The sequence below is a fragment of the Triturus cristatus genome, chromosome 2_1, assembly GCF_964204655.1.
Source record: "Triturus cristatus chromosome 2_1, aTriCri1.1, whole genome shotgun sequence".
Classification (NCBI taxonomy): domain Eukaryota; kingdom Metazoa; phylum Chordata; class Amphibia; order Caudata; family Salamandridae; genus Triturus; species Triturus cristatus.
In genome coordinates, this window is record NC_140581.1 from 594,900,242 (window position 1) to 594,924,827 (window position 24,586).

At 44.9% G+C, this 24,586-nt stretch overlaps 1 protein-coding gene across 2 annotated transcripts in view; it reads right to left on the reverse strand.

Annotated features, from left to right (window-relative positions):
- Nucleotides 1-24,586, reverse strand: part of ELL2 (elongation factor for RNA polymerase II 2) — a 269,731-nt gene that overhangs the window by 116,954 nt on the left and 128,191 nt on the right. For both annotated transcript variants that reach the window (XM_085632502.1, XM_085632503.1), the window contains 2 exons: nt 11,107-11,270; nt 9,137-9,396 (listed from right to left, as the gene is read on the reverse strand). In XM_085632502.1, the coding sequence (XP_085488628.1) occupies nt 9,137-9,396; nt 11,107-11,270 (424 nt within the window). The remainder of the gene's footprint in view (nt 1-9,136; nt 9,397-11,106; nt 11,271-24,586) is intronic.

Below are 24,586 nucleotides of genomic sequence, written 5' to 3' on the forward strand. Positions count from 1 at the left end.
AGAGAAAGCGAGAGGAGAGAAAGCGAGAGGAGAGAAAGCGAGAGGAGAGAAAGCGAGAGGAGAGAAAGCGAGAGGAGAGAAAGCGAGAGGAGAGAAAGCGAGAGGAGAGAAAGCGAGAGGAGAGCGAGCGAAAGAGCAAGCGAAAGCGAAAGAGTGCGCACGCGCGCAAGAGAGCGCACGCGCAAGAGAAAGAGTGCGCGAGCAAGAGAGATATGCGTGCGCAGTCTGCTCATTTTCAAGCACTGTACTCGTGCTTGTGGTGCACCCCTGCGCGCACCCGCATGGTGTATGCCACCACAAGCACGAGTGTGTGCTTGAAAATGATCAGAGCGACTGCTAAAGGTCTCCTATGCAGCGCATGCGAGACCTACAAAGCAGTTTACAGGGAGGTATCGAGGCCATTGGTTTCCTGTATGTCCTCGTACCAACTGACAGGCCTCTGGGTGAGCTCATCACATGGAAAACAGCCATTATCCAAGTCACTCTCAAAAAGGGAATGGAGAGAATGTGATGAACCTAGGGTAATTGACGTGGGGAAAGCCGCGCTTCTGGAGGATTCATCCGCGAAATTGGTCAAGAATGAACTTGTCAGAAAGGACAATCCGAGTCGCTTCACCAGGTGGCAAAGTCTGCATCAGCATCTCTGGGGCCGGAATGTGTTGTGGCACCAGCAATGGATCCAGAACAACAGCTGGAGGCAAGATAAATGTGGAGGGTCTAGCTGCTTTGGAGGGCAAACCTGCCAGCAGGATTCCAGGTGGACAACCTCAGCCCCTTGGGGCCTGAAGGATCACCAGAGGAAGTTTTTGGGGATCCAAAGAGCTGGACCATGGTTGTACGGAGCTCTCTGATCGGATGTGGTGAGGCTGAAGACCATGGAAATCCGTGCTCTCCATGCCACTGGAGTCCAGCTATACTGGCTGATGAGGGCTGAAAGCCCGAAACCGTTCCTAGGATGCTTGTTTCCAGTCCAGGGAGAACCTGGCCTGGTAGTTCGGGCTGGACTGTTCCCATTGGGTGCAGGGACAAGACTGATTTGCAAATGGCTGGGTCCAAACGGGAATGGCATGGTGAGCAAAAAATGATGGATTTAGACCCAGATCTCTGTACTGGGGTGAATGTATGACAATGTTCTGCATTTTGTCCTTCAATTGTTCTTTTTGCATGTGCCTTCAATCAGGTGCAGGATCAGCTGCGAAATCAGCAGACTTCAGGAGCAAGATCGAGAAGGATGGTGCCACTCCCAGACAGGCAAATGTGAACGGCGCAAGGGAGCAGAACCCGCTTCAACGTATCCTTCCTACGCTTACCCGAGGCCTTGGAGTGTGATGAAGACCAATCTCTGGAGCTGCTTCGTTGACTCCAGGAACAGGACAGCGAGAGAACCTTGGACCCAGAAATTGGGACTTGAAATGGTTCAGTCATGGAGTGGTCTTCTGCTTGGCAAAGTAGTGTTTCGCCTCATATCCCTGGTGGCCTTTGGGTTCTTCAGCACACAGTCACCCTAGGCCTTTGAGTCAAGGCTCGACCAAAGACTCGCCTAATGGGGGAATCTGTCACACCATTTGTTTGCGACACCCACTATAGGGATCGAAACTTGTTGTTTTAGGGGGTGACCTCTTATGCTCACTTTAGAAACTATGGAAATATCAAGTTAAATGTCACAGGGACGAGCTCCGGATCCACATCTGATTGAGCGGAAAGAAAGGAACTGACGTCAACGTACGCCCCCATCTTGGCCCTGCACGTCATTTCCAGAACAACGTCAGTGCCGAGCCACAAGGCTACACCTTCTGGCAAGCATAAGTACTACTGATAAGTTTCTAAATCCAGTTTGACTCCTAGGGAATACTTAAAAGCTGAGGAATCTGCAGTTAGAAGTCCATCAGAAAGTATTGATATCAGGGAGATGCAAGAAGACTAAGGCTACCCAAGAGAACAGATATTGACACTAGGAGTTTGAAAGAATGAGATTCCAAAAAGCTTTGGGATGCTGAACACTCGCATTTGAATGTCAAATGAATGTAAAATACCCTATTTTCAAAATAAAGGGCAGGTCTATTGCATCAAACCGGAATATATATAAAGTTTCCTTCACATTAAAAGCCAAGGCTTGGAGGAAACAATCTAGAGCAGTTGTGAAACGTACATGGATAAACCATATCCAACCCTCACAATGTGCACAGAGGTTGAGGCATTAAAGACAGCTTTGTGCACCAGCGAGTTGATCTGGGACCAGATTCTAGACTAGATAGTCAGGTAGCTATAGAAGCACTATGTAAATGGGTAAACTATGTGAAAGCAAATTAACTGCTGAAGGATCAGAATGGATTGGCTAGGACCACTGCAAGTGTATGTGTGTTTTTTTTTAATAGATAAGGGAGAAATCATTAAATGGAGGTTATGTGCATCAGCAGTTTTAACATACTAATTATGGCAATACCTACAAATGCAAAATAAAGTTATACTTATAGTTTACTAAAAACTTTAAAAATTGGCTGTGAAAATATCCAAATTGAAGTTTAAATAAGTCTAGCACAACATTGGCAAATACAATCTTAGCAGTGTAATCAATGTGGCTCAATTCATAGGCATTTTGTGCACCGATGTAGAAGTTAGGTGCACCAAGCAGATTTCTACAGTGGTAAACACTAAAATCCTGGGGCCAGAGGACTCTCGGTTACTTAGAGGAAAGTGGATGCCAAAGCAAAAGGCAGTCCGTGCACACACATTTTGAAGGTAGTTTCCCATTCTGGAAACACATGTAAAACCTGGCTGTAAAAGGCACAAGTGCTTTTTAAGGGAGGGTAAAGTCAAACATTCCAAATTTTCATGGGTAGAGGCATTAGCATACCTAGGGGGAAAAAGGTGTTTGCCTGAGGAGGATAACACGGTTTGTGGGGGAAATTGACAGACCCGCTAAACTTATTGGAGTATATTGTGAAACCCACAGACAATCCATTTAAGTTGAGCCACACATTAAAATAAGAATCTTATCTTGCATGCGTAATTCTGGGAAATTGTTTGGAATAAAAACAAAAGTCAAATGTACGCAAACTAACCATTTCCTACATTTTTGTGAATATGGCCCTATTATAATTATCTGATGCATGCAAATCTAGAATTCACAAATCAGATCAACGCACATTTTTTGCTATCCGAAATGCATTGTACGTTTTAAAATAGCAGGTCTTTCAAACGCTGCTACAAACGCATTTAAATACAGCATATTCAGTCTCATTTCAGACACGATATGAAGCAATAACTGGAGAGAAAGTCTGCTTAAAGAGTGGGCCACTTCTCAGTGAACGCTGACTTGCAAGGCATTCAAGGTTTAACACTGCCCAATAAGGAGGTACATTATTGTTGGTTGAAATGATCAGCCTGCCGCAGGAGCTATAAATAAACCCAGGATGCAGTGTTGAGTTAGCAGTACTGAAGCAGAAACCTTTCTCGGCTCCTCGTGGCTAGGCAAAGCTGTGAATCTTTCACGCTACAATTTTAATTCTGCAAATAACAGATGGGACGGACGGCAGAGAAAACGCAATAGTCATTTTAAATGAGCGAACATGTCACCCAAAGCCTTGTGCTCTCCATCACCAGGATAAATGCTTTACACACGGCAATTTTGAAATGCAAACAAATACTTTGGAATTCTCTTTAGTTCAAATCGCAGTCTTCAGTTGTAAATTTTATTTTCAAAATAGACACAAACTTTGGTCAAAGATGGATGTTTGGGCCATTTAAAATTAGATTTTACAAACCAATAACATGCATGAACGTATATAAAAATCAATTAAGATCACACCTACACTGTAAATATTCTTAGTCTTAAACCAGTGCAGCAGCACAATGTAGAAGTTAGAGTGGCAAGCAAAACAATGAAAAAATTTTAATGGACAGTTGTGCAAAATCATTTTACATAAGTTCTTGGGCAAGAACGTTCCTTGGGTGCAGCATGGAGGCACGAGGCCAAATAAGGACAGGAAGCAGTCACCAGCCAAAATAATCCTGAAATGAAGTGAGCAGCATGGGCGTGGGCTCCCAGGCGGTACACTGGATTACAAACCGGTCAAGTGACGTGGGAGTTACTACTGGGTGCTTGTCAAGAGGGCAACAAGCACAGGTGAATGACATGTACAGTGCAACATAACTCCACCATCTGCAACTCAACACAGCGAGGCACAAAATAACCCCTTTAAAAATACACAACCAGTGCCCATTGTATGATCTATACAGTCAGCGGTGTCCAGCCAGGGACGCAAAATGTATTTAGCAACATTCCGTCTGTCATGGGCAGTTTGTGAGGAAGGACTAAAAAAAAAAAAAAAACCCTTCAGGCAAGATCTTGCTCGGCATATTTCTGAGGACACTAGTGTACCTGCCTGTCCAACAGGCCGACCGTACTTCGAGATTTCATTGCCAACGAGGAAAGAGCAGAACACACTGGACAAGAGCATCAATATGCATCGATTCTCTAGCAGGTGGGAGGAGGGGTGTAAGGAAGGCACAAGGGTTGACTTTGCACCCAACACCAAAAATGCACGTGGCACAGGCTTCACCCAGCAGAGTCAAGAAGGGTGAATAACTGGAGCAGGCATAAGGGGCCTTGAGATGGGTCGACATACAAGTGCCATTAACCAATGCTCCGTCCTTGATATAGTCCAGAGTGTCTGTCAAAGCCTTACTGAAAGGTAGCTAAGGCTCTGAAGTTGAAGGGTCAGGATGCAAAATCTCACTAACTACACAAGTTAGTTTCCAGTCGACAATTTAATTTTCAACATTTCTGCTGCTATACATACTAATACACCCAAGGACACCCTTAGCCCCTTCCTCCTTGTGGGGTGTGCCCTTGCAGCTTGTGATGTCCCCCTGCTCTTTCATAGCTAGTTTGGATTGTATGCACTATCCAAAGTGTAATGGTTCCTACATCATTGGGTGTTTCCTTGCTTGCCAAAGCAAGGGATACAAAGATTTGGCTACCCATTCTTAGTCTGTTTCTTGGAGGTGGTATACGACATCCCTCTGAATGTCAAGCCCTCTGAACGCCAAGCGTTTCCAAGAATCTGAGCATGATTCTGACTTTGGGAAGAATAATGGGAGCTGTACAGCTTGGTTAACAAGGAAGTGTCAACACCTTAGGGAAGAACTGGGGTTGAGCCCTCATGACAATCCAGCTCGTATTGATCTGTAAGGTTCTAGGATGACGAGTGCCTGTAGTTAATTGACTATATACAGAAGTAATGGCCACTAGAAAGGCTGTCTTCAATGTCAGAAATGTTATCTCACACTTGTGCAAATGGCTTCTTCATTAGTTGGGTGAGCAAGGTATTTAAATCTCACATTGGTGTGGAGGCCACTCTTGGCGGGGGCTACCTTTTTTTGCTCCATCCAGGAATATTTAATGCAAGTAGGGTAAAGAGGCTGTTTCCCGCGAGTCCTCTGATGTATGTGACAATGGCAGCCAAGTGGCCCTTGGATAATGCTTAGGTTAGGCTGCTATCCAGCATTTGGCTTAGATAGGTTAGGACCGTGGTGCTCTCTATCCTGTTATCTATGAGGCCTTCTTTGCACTAGTGGCTATATCTATTCAACTTGTTGTGGCACTTGTGTACTTGGCCTTCTGGACTCCATGAAAATTTCCATTGGTTTGCGTGAAAGGCAGAGGTGACCAAACTCTAGGTACTCAGGATCTTGGCTGCCTGGCTGAGGCTGGCCGGTTCTGGGTGACAGACCAGTACTCCTTGCATTGTGAGCTAGTCCTGCATCGCTGAAAACATATCCTTTCTTATCGTCAACATTTTACTGGGTCTGAGAATCATGTCTATCTGCCCCCACTGTGGGGCTATTGGGAAAAAGGTCCTCTCTAGTGTCTGAATTTGTCTATTGCCATTGTTAACAGTGGGATTGGTGGAAAGAGGTACACGGGGACTCCTCACCAGTTTATCGATAGGGCACTCTTTGGAAAGATGATAGTATCTGGACGTGAAGTCTTGGCACTTTGCCTTCTCGGGTTTGCGAACAGATCTATGTCTGGGGTACCCCAGCTGTAGAACACCTCTTCTATGGTTTCTTTATTTAGTTCCCATTTGTTGGACGATTTACTCTTCTGCTTCGTCTGTCTGCTTTGATGTTTTGAATGCCGGGTAGGTATATTGTCACCGGTGTTGTCCTTCTCAGATTCGCTCATTGCCATAAGTGTTGTGCTAGTTTAGTTTCACATCTTTTATTTCGTTTTGTTTCATACATTTCAAGTAACAACTAATTCGAGAAGAGGAATCATGGGCAATTACAATGTATAGTTTGCACATTCAGTATTCATCAGCAATGTTCATATATAAATCCACCATTCATTCAATCACAGTAAGTAAGATATCATCCCTCCCCCCACCGCCGTGCTTGTTGAGGTAAAACAGTGTTCCCAATAGCTTAATTACTGTCCTAATAGTCAGAGATTGCCCCTTCTAGTATAGGTGAGCTTGATCGGTTGGTGCCTCGATTCTACTGGATATAGGGTAGGCTCTTGTTCTTTAGTTCAGACTTCGTGACTCTTTACAATGAAGTCTTTATCTCCCAATGTAGTTGTAGTACCTCTTTAAACGTGATCTCTCCATTGGTGGGAGAGGAGGGGGCTGTGTTAACTAGTTTAATGCAGCATCCATGTTTTATTGTGATTAATATCATTTTTTCCAAAGCGACTGACCCCCTTTCTTGGAGGAATCCCCGCTATTCTGGCCACTGGTGTTCTGTGGCTCATGGGGGTCACTTGTTCGCTGGTCTCCACTGTCCTAGGGCTCTGGCCTCACTCTTACTCTCCCTTGAGAGGGATGACTCCGAGGGTCGCAGCCTGTGTTGTAATTGCTTGACTAAAGATTGGTTGTTTAGGGGCTGGCCCATGTTGGAAACTCCCTCTGCTTGGTAGTCTTGTGGCCGGGAATGCTTTCCTATTTGAAGGACCCATCGAACTGCAATGCTCCCATTGCCTTTACAGTTTGCTGTCTTTAACTTGTTGCAGTGCCACATCCACTCCACAGCCTAAAACAGTGTCCCCCTGTGAATGCATGAGACATGTACTGTATTGAAACTCAAGACTTCTACGAAAGGTGTGCCTTTGGAGCATTGTTCCAGTTCATATCTGCCTGCTGGCTGTTTCTGCTGCATCATGGGCTGACCTTAGAATGGTGTTGGGGATGGTCTTCCTTTCCGATCTCACTATCTTGGCTTTTTTCTTATTCTCATCTGGGAGAAGCTGCATGAGGCCCGCTTTCTATTGCCACTGCTGATGGCCCAGGTGGCTGAGGACAGTGTTTGACAAAAGTGCAGCATATCAGTGGAGAATTGCTAACTCCATCGTCCTCCCCATCAGCACCATTTGTTTACTCCCCCCTATCTGTTAGGTGCTCTGTTGATGTGGGAGTGTTACCCTCTTCCTTGCTTTGGCTACAATGATCAACTTTGCAGCCGAATTCCTCTTGATGTAGATGGGATCTCGTTAGGAGTGCTTGCGTTTCTTCTCAACACATGGGGCAATACCTGTTGAAAAGACTGGCTCCCAAAAGTACTCTATTCTCTGGTTGAGGTGGCTCACTAATATGAGCAGACACAAGCTCCCCTTTTGTGAGATCATCAGTGTCTCCAACAGGAAACAGGAACTCTTTTTCATCAAAGTGTACTGAGTCGGTGTCTGTATCGAAGAGCGACCTGTTGATCGCCAGGTCATCTTGTGGAGAAGCTCAGGCGATAGGTGTTCATGTCCTCCTGTGGAGGTTTCCAGAACACCTCTTGTTGCTCTGGTCTCTTGAAGACAGTGGTGTCTAAAAACTCCTGCTTTTCTATGAGCGGCTCAGTTGTCGATGGTAGTTCCATCTCTGGCTTCTCTGAATCTCTTCTCAGCTTCAAAGGTTTTGCTAGAATTCAAAATCCCTGGAGGGATTTGTTGAGATTTTTCCTTTGAAAGAGCATCACCATTTCAGAATCAAGCTTGCGCTCCTTTTGCTTGACCCCCAGCACCAATTGTTAAGTGTCCGGTATTGGCAGAGCCTTCCTTTTTGGAGTAGAGTGGATCTTTGGCCTTCGACTCCTTTTCCTTTGTCCTCTATCAGATGCCTCTTGGTGTTGAAGGGGTGTTCATCCTGTTGCCATCCTTCCACCGTCAAGTGGAATGGAGTCTTCCAGGACTTACAGTCTGAGACTATAGGCTACTTAGTTATATTCTGCTGCTTTTTACGGTCTGCTTCCTATGCACTCTCCTTGCAGCCTCCTTTCGACATTAATGACTCCTTCAGTGTCTAAATCCAGTCCTTGACACTGTCCAATTCTTTCTTGCTACAGGACCTGCCCAGCTCCTTGAGGGAGGGCTGCTTCTTCTGGGTGTCGACCACGACGTAGTGTGCCCAACATTCTCTCCCTCATCGTAAGTGGAAGAAAAAAAGAATACAGAAATAAAAAATGGCACTGCAAAACAATGGTTTGCCTTCAACAAGGTGACATACTTGAAAGCATGCTAGTCAAAATATGAAAATACAAACTGGCTACACAAATTGTCCCCATTGCGTAAAATATAATGTGTGAAAAAGAAAAATCAGTCTAAAGGTTAATAAGATCGATGCAGCAAGCATAGCAGTGGAAAAACTATTCTGGTTTGCAGAAAATAAAATTTAAACATGACTTTCAAAGTCAATCCTCCCTCCTAATTACTGTAGGGGGTGCACTGGGCAGCATGCAACTATCTTGGTGCTTCTAATAGGACAACAGTAGGATAACTAGGGTAAAATGGTCAACCTGAAACAGCAGCCCAAAGCAGAAGTTGAAGACATACCAGTTCAAAATGGCTCAAGTCCAAGGAAAGTGGCCATTCCCAGCAATGTTCGACCTTATTATAGTCAGACAATCTGCATTGACTCGGAATCTTCCAAATCTGCTTGAGATCACAAGCTACTGGCCTTATAACCGATACATAGAAGGAAATATTTATACCCCACCCCCTAACCACCCCACCCAAACGAAGACTAATAAACTTATAGAAAAATATACACGCAGCTGGTACATTCTATTAGTTTAAAAATGCACGTCCTCGACAATACGTTAATAAAGAAACGGGAAGGTGCAATGAGGCAACAGGTCTGGCTGTCCTCACCTGTAGCAGGACTGCTCCAAGGGAATTCTTGTCTTTTTGATTAACACCATCTTTCTGTAAGCGAATAAGTAGCTCTGGCTTCTTGTAGGTCTTCAGTGCCAGTAAATGAATCACCCTGTCCCTATAAGGCCGCTGAGCAATGTTGCTGTTTGTGCCAGTCTTTCGTAGTGTGTTTGCAGGGTTAATAGGAGCCGACCTTTTCCTTTCAGGCACTGCATCTGGAACACTTTGCACTGGTTTACGGATATGTACTCGCTTACCTAATCAAATAAAAATATTAGGATTTCAATCTGTAAATTTATGTTGTGGGGTCAATTTACAAATTGTTAGTACTTTAAAATTAGACACCGTTTGCATTTTTGAACTTTTGCAGTAAGTTTTGTAAAACGTAAACTGCACTCGAGAAATATCCTGCATCTCAGAAATTAAATAGTAGTCAAGAGATGTGATGTTCAACAGTTAAAATGTCCATGTAAGTGACGAACACAGTCTGGAGTTTGAAACGCGTTCAGCTCCACGTTGCACATGTGCAGCAGGGTCTCCAGCTATACCTTTGGAACCCAAATCTTCATGCATAATAGATGTGCGCTGCAGTACCCTTGCGCAAACAAAGTGGCTCTTCGGGTTACACGGGACTGCTGCAGTCTACCCAGTACCTGAAACGTAGCAAAGATCCGGGGGGGGGGGGGGGGGGGGGGGGCTGTCGGGGCCTGTGGAGCGGTGAAGTGTAAGTGGGAGGGAGGGAGAGGCCACAGCAAGTTTACACTTGCAGTGGGAATTAAGGAGACTACCAGGCAGGCCACATCTGGATTTAATAATCAGTCCTGTATGATCGTTCAAGAAAGACACTGCTGTTTTAGGGGGATGGGGTGACTGCGTGTGCGGAGCTCATTACATCTATGAGAGAATATAAGTGGGTGTTCTAAAGTTAAATAAAAATAGAGATGACATTCTGAAATACCACAGCCAAATATTTCTTTAGGGAAGAATTGGAAACAGTTCTAGAGAATATGAAAACCTACATGTTTATACTTTTCAGTTCTACTGTGTGCGCCAACAGAAATGGATAACTTTAAATTTACCAACTCAGCCTACAATTAATGTTTAGTGTAATAAAATGGAAAAGGATATGCATTCTCTCGGATTTTACACAAATTATACACCCTTCATGTGCAAGACACGTACAACTGACGTAGTACTCTGGTGAGTAGAATGGGCAGGTGACATGTATACAAACTCAAGAAATGTGGACACCAAATGTTGTATGAGACCTGCTTAAAGAAAGCCATCAACATTCACACTAAGCTTCCCATAACAGTTGGATGCCAAGACGTAACTTCCAAAAAAACAGCATTCAACACCAGACTTACCAAAGTGGCTAGCTATCCATTAGACAGACTATTGTGTACAAAAAGGCAGTCGAGACACACACACCCTCATATCTCCCCTACTCCTCCACACACCCAGTGCTCACAGGGGTTCTCCTCTCTGGGCATTTTTAACAGTTGTTGGTTCTATGTCAATTCACACCATGGTGTGTTTTGTAAAGCACTTGGAAGTAAGGGACGGTTTGTGCTATATAAAACCGGAAAACAAGAAAATGCAGACTTGAAAATGAAAGAGCCCAGCAATGGCAACACTACTGGGATGGACTGGTTGTTCCAGGGATAAGAGCAGCAGCATTAGTTGCAATTCGAGATGGATTATATTACATATTTGTATGAGAAACGAACCTGCAGTTATTACCAGGTTGAAGTGAAAGAATTCTGGCGGTCATATATAATTTTATGATGATCTTGAACTACTTCACCAAATAGAAACTCCCATCCTCTAAACCCTCACTGAAATACTCGGCAAAACAACGACCAGTGAGGCTTTTGATCACAGCTCATTGATAAACATATAATTAAAGACATTAAAAAATATACACCTCTAGTAGAAGATAGCAAAAATGCCACCAGCATCCATACCTATGGAGGGCCCGCCCGGTTTGATGACTTTCGTGCTTCTGCTGCGGGAGTCCTCGTCCGCCTGGGTCACACGCTCTCTCGTGATCTGATAGGAGTCGTTCGTGGCACATACGGTGATTTTGTCCTGTATGAATCCCAGGCAGTTTAGCTGGGATGTCCCAGAACTGCAACAATAGAGCAAGTTAACAGTTTAACAAGCACGAATCTCAAATAAGCAAGCTTCTGCAAAAACTCCAAGGCTGGGAAGGCTCTTGCCCCTGCCTTTACAGAACAACTGTTGAAGGGGACAGAGTTTCACAAGATAAACTAAGCAGTCCCACAATCACACCTCGTCAACTACGCTTAAATTACAACACCGCCAATTCTGAAAACCTTTCAAAGCTATGGAATCACAGCATTTATGTCACTCACCACCATAAACCGGTCATCTATCATTCTGAAATAAAAACGTAGTTAACAGGGCTTCCTGGTTGTATTCATGAATGGTCATGGAATATGCCACTCTTCAGTCAATGTTCCCAGCCAGTATCTGGTTCACTCCAGTATAAGCAGCATCGATCAAGCCAATAATAACTTACGTATGGTGAAAGTTTTTAACGAGGCCTGGGTGGTTGCATAACATCACAAACTTAACTGGCATACAAACCAGGCAAGGCAAAAGTCACTTTCAGATCAGAACGCAGCAGTCAGTGCAAGCTTCCTTCACACTCAGCAGTCACAGCGGGAGCAGTGCAAGCTTCCGTCATGCTTGTGCATTTTGAAATAGTGATATTGGGGGATAAGCAGCAATACAATACTGGGGAGCAGGGAAAGACGAGCCAGCAGAACAGGGAGAATGTGTTAGCACGGAGAGTGCACAAGGCCTTATCTGGAGCAGGATTACCAATCCTACAACTTCCACCTGTAATGTATGTTACATTTTCAATGCCTTAGAGTTTCGGTGCAATTTTATGAGGCCATATCTGGAGTATCCCAGGGCACTCTCAGCACGTCTGACCCAATTTAAAAGGGAGAGAGGAAAGAAGTCTGGCCACCCGTAAACTACAGTTGCCTGGTAGCCATCCACAGGGATTGCTATAGAATCCATCCAAGCTCAAATGTTCCTTCTCTGCCCACCTTCTGTTTTAAATAATTTTAACACACCATCCTGTCCCATTATCGCTTGACTTCATTTTACTATGGCAATAAACTAATATAGTGCTTTACATACTATAAGCATGGTTTCATACTTTAAGCATAGTGTAATTGAATAAATTGTAAACATTTAAAAACTTCACAATATATTTGTATACTCCTAAATTCTAAAATAAATACACGTGTGGGATACAAAGTATTTTCTAAGAATGCTGTCTGCTCCTTTTAGGTACCTCAGGTAGTTAATTTAGCAATCTCGGATTACAAAAATAATAAAATAAAAAAAAAAATCACTATAAAGACCAAGCACCACACCTTTTTATTTGGTTATCACAGCAGCACTAAATAAAAGGGCCATCAGTGTGTCACATAGGCCGTCATGTACACCAGCATAAAGGTGTATTTTTGGCAGCATGAATAATATCTGCGCCTTGTACCAACTCGACTTATAATAAATGGCAACAGGAAGGGATTTTCCAAAAGCTACTACAAGATACGTACCTTAATATTTATTGAGAAAAGAGGAGGGTTATCTTCAGCAGAACAATCTGTAGGTGGAATTCATGATTCTTTATCTTTTGAATTGAAGGGTGTTAAGAGGAACCAGACAGAAGATGACCCTTCCCCATGCACAAAGTACACTATTCACCCAGACTTTCCGGGGGGAGGGAGGCGTGGGAGGGGTTCACGCAGATTTAATCACATTTATGACTTTAACCAAGACACAAAGATATCTGCTTGGTGATTGGAGAGCCCAAGACCCACCTCCAATTAAAACAGTAAGTAGTAACAAGAAAATTACATCTCAGCTGCAAGGTCCAACTTGACGAGCTCCAATAAAAGCTAAACATGTGCCAGAGGCTTTTATTCACTCCATGTTGGCTTGTATGGTATTTTACCTATTCAAATCTGTTATACTGCACCTGGAATAGAAAAAAGCTTGCCATTTTTCAGCTCAGCATAGATGGAACTAGCAAATCCTATGATTAAAAGCTCTGCTAGAAAAACAAACCTATGAGCTGAGAAAGTTTTAGAGTACTGGTTACATCAGAGTGCCCTAAAAAAGACAGGAACTAAAATTTGGGAATGGTCCAGGGTTTTTGCATAACATTTCCGTTAAGCAGGTTTATATTGTGAGCACATAATGCTCGTAACTACACACTGCCACACATGGAACTCAGTGCCATGTTTTGGTTGCGGGAGAATTCTCTTGCGTACTATTGAGCTGTTCCTTCTATACTCTAAACCATCACCAGAAGAACTACTGCTATGATAGTTTGTTGAGCTTGACTGGACCCAACCTGGACTAAATCAAACCATGTTTATAGCTTTAATAATCTATTAGTTTAGGAGGAGTTTCCCACTAAGAAAAATAAGAATTTCCTGCTAGAAGGCAAATTAAAGTTTGCCAAATGTAAACCGTAATGACCTTCTAAGACCAGAACAGGCAAGTAGATATGACAGATGAAGGAACAAACTACAAACAAAACGTACCTTCATGGCAAATTAAAAATCAAGTGATATTGATCCTAAACAGGAAATACACAATTGTCGATCCAAAGTTAAACACCGCCTCTAGAGAAAGAATGTATAAACTTGCTCTGTACCCATGACAGCCTATACATACCGAAGGCACTCCATGCTCATGCACCCCAATTTAATAACATGTAATTAGTGTGGGCATCTACATTTTGAAGTGATCTGCAAAATTTATACAAGCAATATTTAAATTCATCCGCAACAATAGGACTGCAGAACCATTTCTTGGGACAGGGTTTAGAACAAACAGACTGAACAGCCTCAACGTAGCAAAGACCAATGGATTTAACCAAGATCTCTTCACTGGGGGTGAATGTTTGATTTGTTCCGCATTCTGTCCATCATTTGGGTCTCTTTTGCTCAAATGATTTTTAGGCAGTCTCTGGTGAGGGACTTCACTTTGAACCCCAATGGCATGCTCTTAGAAATTAGGAGGACCTGCTGAGGAGTCAACTCACTGTTCGAAGGGCGTGCATTCAGACAAGATAACTGATGCTTAAAGAATGCATTAAATTATAACAGAAATGAACAAGAACGGAAGCTCTGACAAACACAACACATTCACAAAAGAAGCACAGTACAGTTGATGCTCTTTTGCTCCACTCCTTGTCAGCGTGAAGAATCCAATCATAAAGAACGACCTCTTGTGAACTAAGGAAGATAGGTCAGAGCAACTCCAAAAATATAGAAAAGCACAAATTACTTGCCTTTTGTAACACTTTCTGGTGGATACTTCAACCGCAGATTCCTCACCCTGGAATACTGTCAAGGTGCCAGACAATCTGGAAAATGTTTCTCTACAGAAGCGCTGCAGTGGGCTTCTAGGTGGTGAACGCGAGATCCATGCTGACGTCACCCCGCCCTAGAAGTGACAGAGTGAAGCCACCCTGCACGCTCAGAGCAGTTTGTCTTTTCTTTTTGTGCAGCCCAAGATGCAGAACATGAAAAACTGTTGCTGACAGCAGTCTGAATACGAACTAGGGACCAGTTTAGATGTAAAAGGGGCCACTCCACAGAAAGTAGCGGTAGAAAGGCAATGAAGAATCTGAAGTGAGATAGAGGACCAGAAGGAGGGTTATTAAAGATGGGTAACTTGTTTTTAGACGAATACTTCTAGCTGCCGATTCCTCACCCTAGGATAGATACCAAAGCAGTGTCGCCCTGGGTAGAGGAGCTGTGAAGTGGACTCAGACCAAAAAGGCCTGTATGACTGCGCATGCAGAACGCCCTTCCCACTAGAACTAGCTGTGAAGGCTGTAGTGGTTCGTGAATACGTGCACGGAGGCCCTTGTCACAGCCTGGTCGATGTTAAGGATCAATGCGGAGGTAACAGCATGAGCCTTGAAAAGTCTCCTGCAGACAGACCACTGCAAATACGATCTGTAGTTTCTCAGTGGCCTGTGTAGAAATCCATTGTTAATGAAAATATTTCGAGTATAAGGCATGAGAGCAACCCAAATGCCAAAGGTTTCCTGGGGAATTATAACTATTAAAACTAATGGTTTGCCAAGGACTCGTTGATTTGCTACTTCAATGCTGATTTGGTACCACCAAACTATAGAGCAATGAGGGTAATGATGAGCATCAATATTTTAGGCAGTAAATAAATTACTGAAACAAATATGAGTTAACCTCCGCTAATGAACTATCCGTTTTAATTACAAACAATTCATAGAAAACATCAGCAGAAAGACAAAATCGCACAGATAAGAATAAATATATAGTTTCATGTGTGTATGAACAATAGGAAATCAAAAGGCAGTGGTTCAATACATTGATCTGCATAGATATAGATTCATCGGTACAAAAGGGGGTGGTGATGGACGGAGCATCAGAACCAATCAAACACTCACACCCAGTCAACAGATCCGGGTTTGATCCATCACCGTTCTTTAGCCCACTCTGCCACCCCAGTTCAGACATGGCCATATGCAAATCAGTCTGACCCTGTGCCTCATGGGAACAGTGCAGCCCGAACTGCCAAGCCATGCCTTCCCTGGACCGGAAACAAGCTTCCTAGGACCGGTTTCTGGCATTTCAGCCGTCTTCAGCCAGGCTTGCTTGAATCCAGTGGCAAAGTGAGCAAGGGACTCACGTCTGAGCATACCCTGCCAACTTATGGCGAACAAAGCGGTACAAAAGGGGGTGGTGATGGACGGAGCATCAGAACCAATCAAACACTCACACCCAGTCAACAGATCCGGGTTTGATCCATCACCGTTCTTTAGCCCACTCTGCCACCCCAGTTCAGACATGGCCATATGCAAATCAGTCTGACCCTGTGCCTCATGGGAAACAAGCCTGCCTGGCTGACGACGGCCGAAATGCCAGAAACCGGTCCTAGGAAGCTTGTTTCCGGTCCAAGGAAGGCATGGCTTGGCAGTTCGGGCTGGACTGTTCCCATGAGGCACAGAGTCAGACTGATTTGCATATGGCCATGTCTGAACTGGGGTGGCAGAGTGGGCCAAAGAACGGTGATGGATCAAACCCAGATCTGCTGACTGGGTGTGAGTGTTTGATTGGTTCTGATGCTCTGTCCATCACCACCCCCTTTTGTACCGCTTTGTTCGCCATAAGTTGGCAGGGTATGCTCAGACGTGAGTCCCTTGCTCACTTTGCCACTGGATTCAAGCAAGCCTGGCCGACGACGGCTGAAATGCCAGAAACCGGTCCTAGGAAGCTTGTTTCCGGTCCAAGGAAGGCATGGCTTGGCAGTTCGGGCTGGACTGTTCCCATGAGGCACAGGGTCAGACTGTTTTGCATATGGCCATGTCTGAACTGGGGTGGCAGAGTGGGCCAAAGAACGGTGATGGATCAAACCCAGATCTGCTGACTGGGTGTGAGTGTTTGATTGGTTCTGATGCTCTGTCCATCACCACCCCCTTTTGTACCGCTTAGATATAGATTCATAACAGCTCTCAGGTCGGTCCAAAAAGGATACATGGGGACCTAGTCTGTAAGTGTCTAAGTCGACGACTATTCGACCTCAGTGATGTCTTTGAGGTCATCAGGACAGAAACAATGAAGGGCTATAACTTGGTCACAGCGAGTGCCCCAATGAATTTAAGAAGCACGTTTTGAAGCGCCAATGACGTACTGTGAATAGGACTAATAAAAATCTATACCGAAGAGATTGAGAACAAGCATTTGCAATGCAAATTGGTCTCGCATTTGTGAGAGTTAGAGGTACTGGTGTTGTAAATGACATCTTTTACCCAGGTGTTGTGGATTAGAGTGGAGTAGATGTATGGCGTGTGGAGTGGAATTATGTGGGTTGCAATGGAATGGTTGGTTGTGGAATTGTGTGGTGTGGAGTAGATTTGTTTAGTGGAATTATGTGGCATGGTGTGCAGTAGAAATATGTGGATAGTAATTGTGTGGTATTGAGTGTACAGGAATTATGTGGAGTGGGATTGTGTGTCAGTTTAATTATGTAGAATGGTATTTTGTGTTGTGGATTTATGTATCGTCTTCAATAATTCCCTGTCAGATGCGCTCTGCCATGATGCAAAGACAATGTGTAGGCTTAGTAAATAAGATTAAAATTGTAGGCTTAGTAATAAAATTAAAAGTTTATCACTCTGCTGTAAATTCCAAATCACCAAGTACAAATGGTTTCTACAGAATCCCTTAGAAGAATATGGCTTTTAGAAAGAATTGACTATATATGAGAAAGGACAGAAGACATGTGTTAGTGACCAATAACCAGTTTTAACAAGCACATAGATCGACGATGGATGTTACTTCTCCTGGACAACCGATCCAACGGCGGCACACACCCAGCATGCACAAGTATAAACTCTGATAGATATATATAGTCCTGCAGATACAGCAGTGTGTTGACCACTTGAGACTGGTTTAAGGAAATGTAGGTGAAACTGAAAGAAATGCTGCTATAAAACTACCTGGGCGGATAGCTTCCAATTTACATTTCACATATTTGCATCGTGAAGAACAGGCAGAAAAGCAGTATTTTTGCTTACAGCTCTTACACTAGACTGCTTGTCTTTGTATTTCTTCAAAACGTGGTGCCTTAGAAGTCAAGAGTTTGAATTCTACCTAAAAGCCAGATTCGTCCTTCCGATGACGTTAAATCGAAGTACAACAAAACGCTTTACAGCGCTTAAAAAACGGCAGAGGTGCTACATTTGGTGCTTTATCTAACCGGATTGTTGCTGTATCGCTGGGGTACAATCCTTGTATGTATAAAGTGCTAATGACGTGCCCGTTGATTATGGCACGCAGTGTGAGGAAGAAGCGAGAGCGGAAGGGGGTCTATGGTGCATTAGGTTGAGGTCTGACTCCTATCTACTGTGCTGTCCCACTGATGTTCCCCATTTACACCGGTGTGAGCTGTGTGATATACTGCATGTCTGGGTACCATGGCGACAAGAGACACAAAGTGACAGGAGAATAAAAGTGCACGTGTACAGCACTGGGCTTTTACTGTGCACACTTTTAATCCGTGTTTGTTGTAGGATGGCATCCTTCAAAGAGGAGGGGGCACGGTTCCTTTGAAGGGGGTAGAGTTAAGTGCTTGTGACAGCGCTACTCCTGGGAAGATCTTGCTGCCCAGTAATGGTGGCGCACGACAGATGGTGCCCCCGGGTAAGTGCATTCACTGCATGTGGGTGCCACAGACTCATAAACCGACCGCTGGGCTCCCGGCTGCAGCAACAATCGCCCAGTCTGAGCTAAACTGTCTTGAAGTGCAGCTCACACGGATTTCTTAAATCCTCACTCACTCTAGAACGTTTTGTACAAGGCCACTAAAATGCGTGCCAATTACCACAGCACGGAGTAAGAAAATGCAAAGGGTGCGCTATAATTATGTGGCGGTTTAGTAAAGGTTAATAGACCACATTTCTTTAGTGTATTCCTTACAACTATAAAGCAAAAACACGTTTTACAAGCCTGTGTTCTTCAGTTTAGCTGTTCAGAATTAACATAGAGTTAAAAAAAAGTTTACAAATGTAAAGAGCTATGGTGGGTGCCCAGTATAGCACAGTAAAAGGCATCATGCACTTTTATTCCATTTCCCCACTCTAGGGACAATGCACACACTGGAGTGTGCCCTACGTAGATGCTCGCAACAAGGGTTCCCAGTCCCAAATCCATGGAATCAGTGAGAGCCTACCCTCCCTCAGGACAGCTCTACCCCCCCCCCCCCCCGTCCCCTCCAAACAACCCATCGCAAGGCCATCAGATGAGGCACCCCCCCCCTACAGAGAAGAGGCAGGGGAGCATCCAGGAGAGGGCAGCCTGTCACAGGGGGAGGTGGGGGAGAGTGGAGAAACTGGCACACCATAACCAAATGCAAAGAAGTGAATAGCAGAACATAGACGGGAGAAAGGAAGAAAAAGCAGCAATACCCGAGCAGGAGCAGCAACCGGAGTCCTAGAACAAGAGCAGCCTTGATTCCGCCCACTCCGACATCATGAATAAATAAATCTCCGCGCACTTATCAAAAATATATGCGTCTTTCTCTAATGTATGCATGTAAAGCGCTCCAAAATCTGCTGATCGAGTATGCGCTATTAAAAAAAAAAAAAAAAGCAAAAATAAATTTAAACAACTCTCACACACAGCTTTTCCCGGTCGGCGGCAGGTTCAAATAGCAGTATTCACCCGGCCCTTCTGAAGACAGAGCATGGGCCCTTGATAACCAGCAGGGCTACACAAAAGCAAGTGCGGGCGGGCGTCAAGAGGCCGAGAAGGCACTAACAGGAGTTCAGGTGGGGGTGCAGCAAGGCATGGGAAGAAAATAGTGCTCACAATCTGAATACCACATACCTTGCAACACTAAGTAATGGGGCCAGTAGCCATGGAAGGATACCAGTGACGGCATGGCCATCATAAGGAGGGACTAAGTCTATAAACCAATCGGAAGGCAGCATTTAGAAAGGACAAAGACACAAGCCAATAAAAAAAAAAAAAAAAAAAAAAAAAAGAGGGGCAGGGGAGTGGGCAGAGCTTCCACTCTTTACTCCATTACACAGATTAGGCTCATTTGTGAAAGAGTAATCTTTTTTTTCTCAGAACATTTATATTACATTTTTGGTGCGATAGGAATGCAAAACAATGAAACCAAACAGGCCCGTTACCACACAAGCCAATTGACTGGACCAATTGAGCCCCCATCCTTGCCGTGCATACCCCCCAATAGCATACAGTACAATAAAACAAAGAAAAACACGCAGACCACACCACAGCTCGTAATAATTCAAACACAACACCTGCTGTGCCACCAATCTTACCCTCTCCTCCCTGCTCCACGGTAATCATGTAGTAAACGCCCTGACCTCAGCCTCCATGGACCACTCTTGTGAGGGGCATGGCTCCAACTGAATCCCACGAAAGGCTGCCCATCCCTCCCACACTATGCAACATTGCCTGGAGCAACACTTGGCTATGTAAATTGGGTGTTCCAATCCCATACTGCGATCCAAGCCACCCCCCCATCCAAATTTCAAGGGAAGGGGCCAGGGCATCCTTTCATGCCTTCGCAATGTCCCTCTAGGCAATAACCAGGCCCAATCCAGGACGACTTTGGTGCCTTGTTGACCCGCGATCGGCTGTCACCACATGGAGGAACTTCTATCGTTAGAAATTATCTGCTGCCTTGAATACGAGAATTACTATCTTGACGAATGCCTCGTGCTGCGGGGAACCTCTTTTGAATAACCTATATGTGTGTGGAAACCGGATTGCACAAATTCCCCACCCTGTCGAAAATCCTAGAACTATCTGCGCCGCCCTGAGCCATTTTTCTTACAAGCACCATTTTCTGCTTCCAACCCTACCTGATCCTTGGGTCTAATACTTTACAGAACTCTTCATGCTATAACCAGCTGCCTGGATTGGACTAGCGGCCAGATAACTCTGAATATATACATACCCATCTAGTGAAGTACCATCCTGGATTTAGTTTTAAAGTTTGGTTTATGTCCCCCACTATCTACCGTCTTCGCCCTGATGAAGGTGAGGACCTGTCTTGGGTCGGACACCGAAACGCCCGCTGGCGTTTGAACTTTCGGCATATTTCACTCTATATTATCCCTATCTTCAAACAGGACGATATATGAGCAAACCACCTATATAATCTCATCTGGAAGCCTTACCACCAAAACCGTTATACGATAGTGCGATTGTTGATGGAATGAATGTATGTGTGCATGAATATAGTGGTGTGAGACATTGAAAAATACTTTGTATAACAAACACGTTGTATATCCTTCCTTTTTCATTATTTAATGTTTTTATATGTATAAAAAAAAAACTTTCAAAACTGTTAATAAAAAAATATATTTTTCTATTTAACAATGTTGTGATTTCATGATGTAAACATTTTGCCGATTCAGCTCCAGGTAGTGATTTCTTTATCCAGGCACCTTTGCTCTAGGCCCACAACTATATAAACCAGGCAGGTGTTTTTCTTAGTTGATTTTGACCAATCACAGCAAGGCGCATTTGTATTGTTTACAGTCTACCCCCTTCTGTGCTGTGCAGCAAAGCCTTTGCAGGGCAAATCCCAGCACACCTTCCAAGCAGCCAAGCACCCCCCTGCCCCCCTCCCCATATGGGTGCCGGAATGCCGCAGCACCAAACTGTCATAAATATCCCATATCCTCACAGCAGCACAAGCAGCTGGTGCTCACTCTGCTCCCTCCTCCATAGTCTCCCTCATAGAGTAGACCCAGTGTATATAACGCAGTTGTATTAAGCGATACTGAGAGGCGATGGGTCGCCTCACGTGGAGAGGCCAGCGCCTCCTTTGTCATCTGCAAGGAGCCCAAACACGAGCTCATGCCTCCCACAGGGGCCCAAGGGTGTCTGGGGTGTGGACACCAGCTACCTGTCTCCGTTAGGAATTTGATGTTCAGCAGTGTCCAGGCGACGCAACTTGCCCTCCAGGGGGCTGAACTCTGGGACCTCGGCCAGATGCCCGACGTGGGGTGTAAGGGTATGGGACCGGTGTAGACTTAACTCCTCCAGAAGAGCAGTAAAGGGTTTAAGTGAACCATGCTGGAATACACCACTCAGCTGCAAGATACCAATGAGGTCCTAGCGGCAAAATCCCTGCAGCTCAGCCGTCTGGTGCACAGCCATGCCCACCCACTGAGGAGTTTCTATGGTAACTCTTCCCATCCAGCCCTGAGAGGCCACCACCTCCTTCCAGACCTTTAGGACAACACCTGTTACTAGAGGGAACAGTGAAGGAGATGCCCCCATACAGTAAATGCTGGAGGGGTATTCCCCTAGCACCCACCCCTCTGAAGCGTATGCTGGGTCTCTGAAGCCCCCAGAACCACAAGTCATTCAGGACAGCTAGCGGGCAGCTTTGTAATAGGATCACGTCTGGTGTAGCAATGCCACCATCGTAGGTCGACTTGCAGCATTTAAACATCGCAATCAGAGGTAAGCCCTGATTCTACAGAAAACCCAGCGGAAAGGAGTTCATGTGCACGAAGAGGGATGCTGGGACAGGAAACAGGAAGTTTTGAATTTGGCAGAGCAAACGAGGAGCTATCATCTCAAAGATAGCCAATCTCCCCAAGAGGGAGAGAGCCCCAGAACTTCAGGTCAGCCATCAGTCTGCCAAGCTAAGGCTGGATGTTTCGCTCCAAATGCCCAAGCTGCATCTGAAGTGATGTAGGCTCCCCCAAGTAGCAGAACCCCTGCAGGAGAATCTAGAGATCCGCCGCCCATAATGGCTCTGGGAAACAGTCACCCACAAAGTACACCGATGACTACGAGATTCACCAAAAGACCTGAGAAATCGGCATACACCTTCAGCATCTGTAATGGATGGGGCCCTGAACGATGAACATCTATCAGGAACAGGGGCTCATCATAAGCATACAATGCAATCCTTTCCTCTACACTACAACCCCCCGCCCCTCAAAAGCGCATCTACCCTGGCCCACTTCTCCATGGGCTCAACAACCAGCACAAAGTAGAGCAGTGAGAGGACATACCGCACTGGGTACCTTGCTCAACACTAAAAGACGCAGACGTTGCCGCCCACGGAATTAAGTCTGTATATAGGAGCTTCACGCAGCTGATCTACAAGGGTCCAAGATTCATTTTGGCCAAGAGTTAGAACAAGTACGACCACCCAACCGAGTTGAAGGCTTTGTGGAAGTCTATCTACATCAATGCACTCTCAACATGGTACCTTGAAAGGGCTAATGCATTACTCACCCTACAGATGCTATGGCTCACAGACCTGCCTAGCATAACCAAATGGAAACACCACAAACCACCTTTGGGTCTAGAACATTAACAAAAAAGCAGAGACAACATCAAAGATAAACCCCTGGGGATATCCCTTTATCAGGACGAAATCCTTCTCCCACCAAAGTTGGCATGCTTCATCATTGGGATTCTCCTTGTGATGGAAAAACCTAGTCTCGCCACAGGCTACAACCCCCTCTCTGAGAGGAAGGAGCTCAGGGATGTTTTATTCCTAGTCTTGGATGTACTAAATCCAACAATGAGGGACAAAAAGCTAGGTGGGGTGAGCTGCGCAGCGCAAAAGAAACTAAAATAGTGAGGAAGTGAAGTAAAACTAGCTATCAGGTACGTAATTCCAACTTTATTAGCTTGTCCTGGGGCTAGGATTGAAACAAGGCACTAGCAGGGGTAATGCATACCTGCAGATCCCCCCCCATGAGACCTGGGGTGGAGGAAGCAGTCTAGTCTAGAGAAGGTCAGGAGGTCTTGTGTACAGACGAAAAAAGAACATAACCCCTCGCCGAGAGGTGACAAAATCACCACACATCTCTTTAACCCAGCCAGTCCATGAACAGGGCCAATCCCATTGGTGACGTGGAAGGCCTTGCCACTACAAACGAGCGTTCCAACCGTTCATGTCAACACACTGACGACATACCGACCCAGTTTACAATGTTAAGTCTGTGTGTATAATGGACTGGAACGTGACCCTTTAACAGTATAGAAACCCCTCTGGACCATCAAAGGAACCCAGAGTGAAACACCTTTGTTACCCCATGCAAGTCAAGAAGGGTCAGTTGTTTTCCACCAGATGGGTGTCCTGCAGAAGCAAGATGTCAGGGCCCAGACTGTGGGCCGCCCGCAAGACTGTCCTCGCTCCGACATGAATAAATAAATCTCCGTGCACTTACCAAAAATGTATGTGTCTTTCTCTAATGTATGCATGTAAAGCACTCCAAAATCTGCTGATCGAGTATGCGCTATAAAAAAAAAAAAAAAAAAAAAAAAAAGGCAAAAATAAATGTAAACAACTCACACACAGCTTTTCCTGGTCGGCGGCAGGTTCAAAGAGCGGTATTCACCCGGCCCTTCTAAAGACAGAACATGGGCCCTTGATAACCAGCAGGGCTACACAAAAACAAGCTGCAATGCAATAGGACTCACATTTACGCAAGACCTATCAGTAGTCCTTTAATATTCTAGGTGAGGAGCTGCAAGGACCCAGGCCCCAATCAATTTCATCCACCATGGAAACGGCAGAGCATAAGGTAGGGACAAAGGTAGTGAGCAACCAAATCATGGGCGTAATCGTGAGTGCTGCAAGTGGTGTATGAACAAGAAAATAAACTAGAATAACTCCCAACACTAAAGCATCCATAATTCTAAAGCCAGAAGTACCTATTGAGATGCCAACACTGGGGTGATGCCAACTGTGCGTACAGGAGACCCAGCCTCCACCCGAAGGTTGGAAATTATATACCCTAGAATAACCCTCCCCATACAGTGAGGAGCAAGGCCCTAAAACCACCCAGCCAAGCTGATAAAGCCGTCCTCGCAATAAGCAAACATA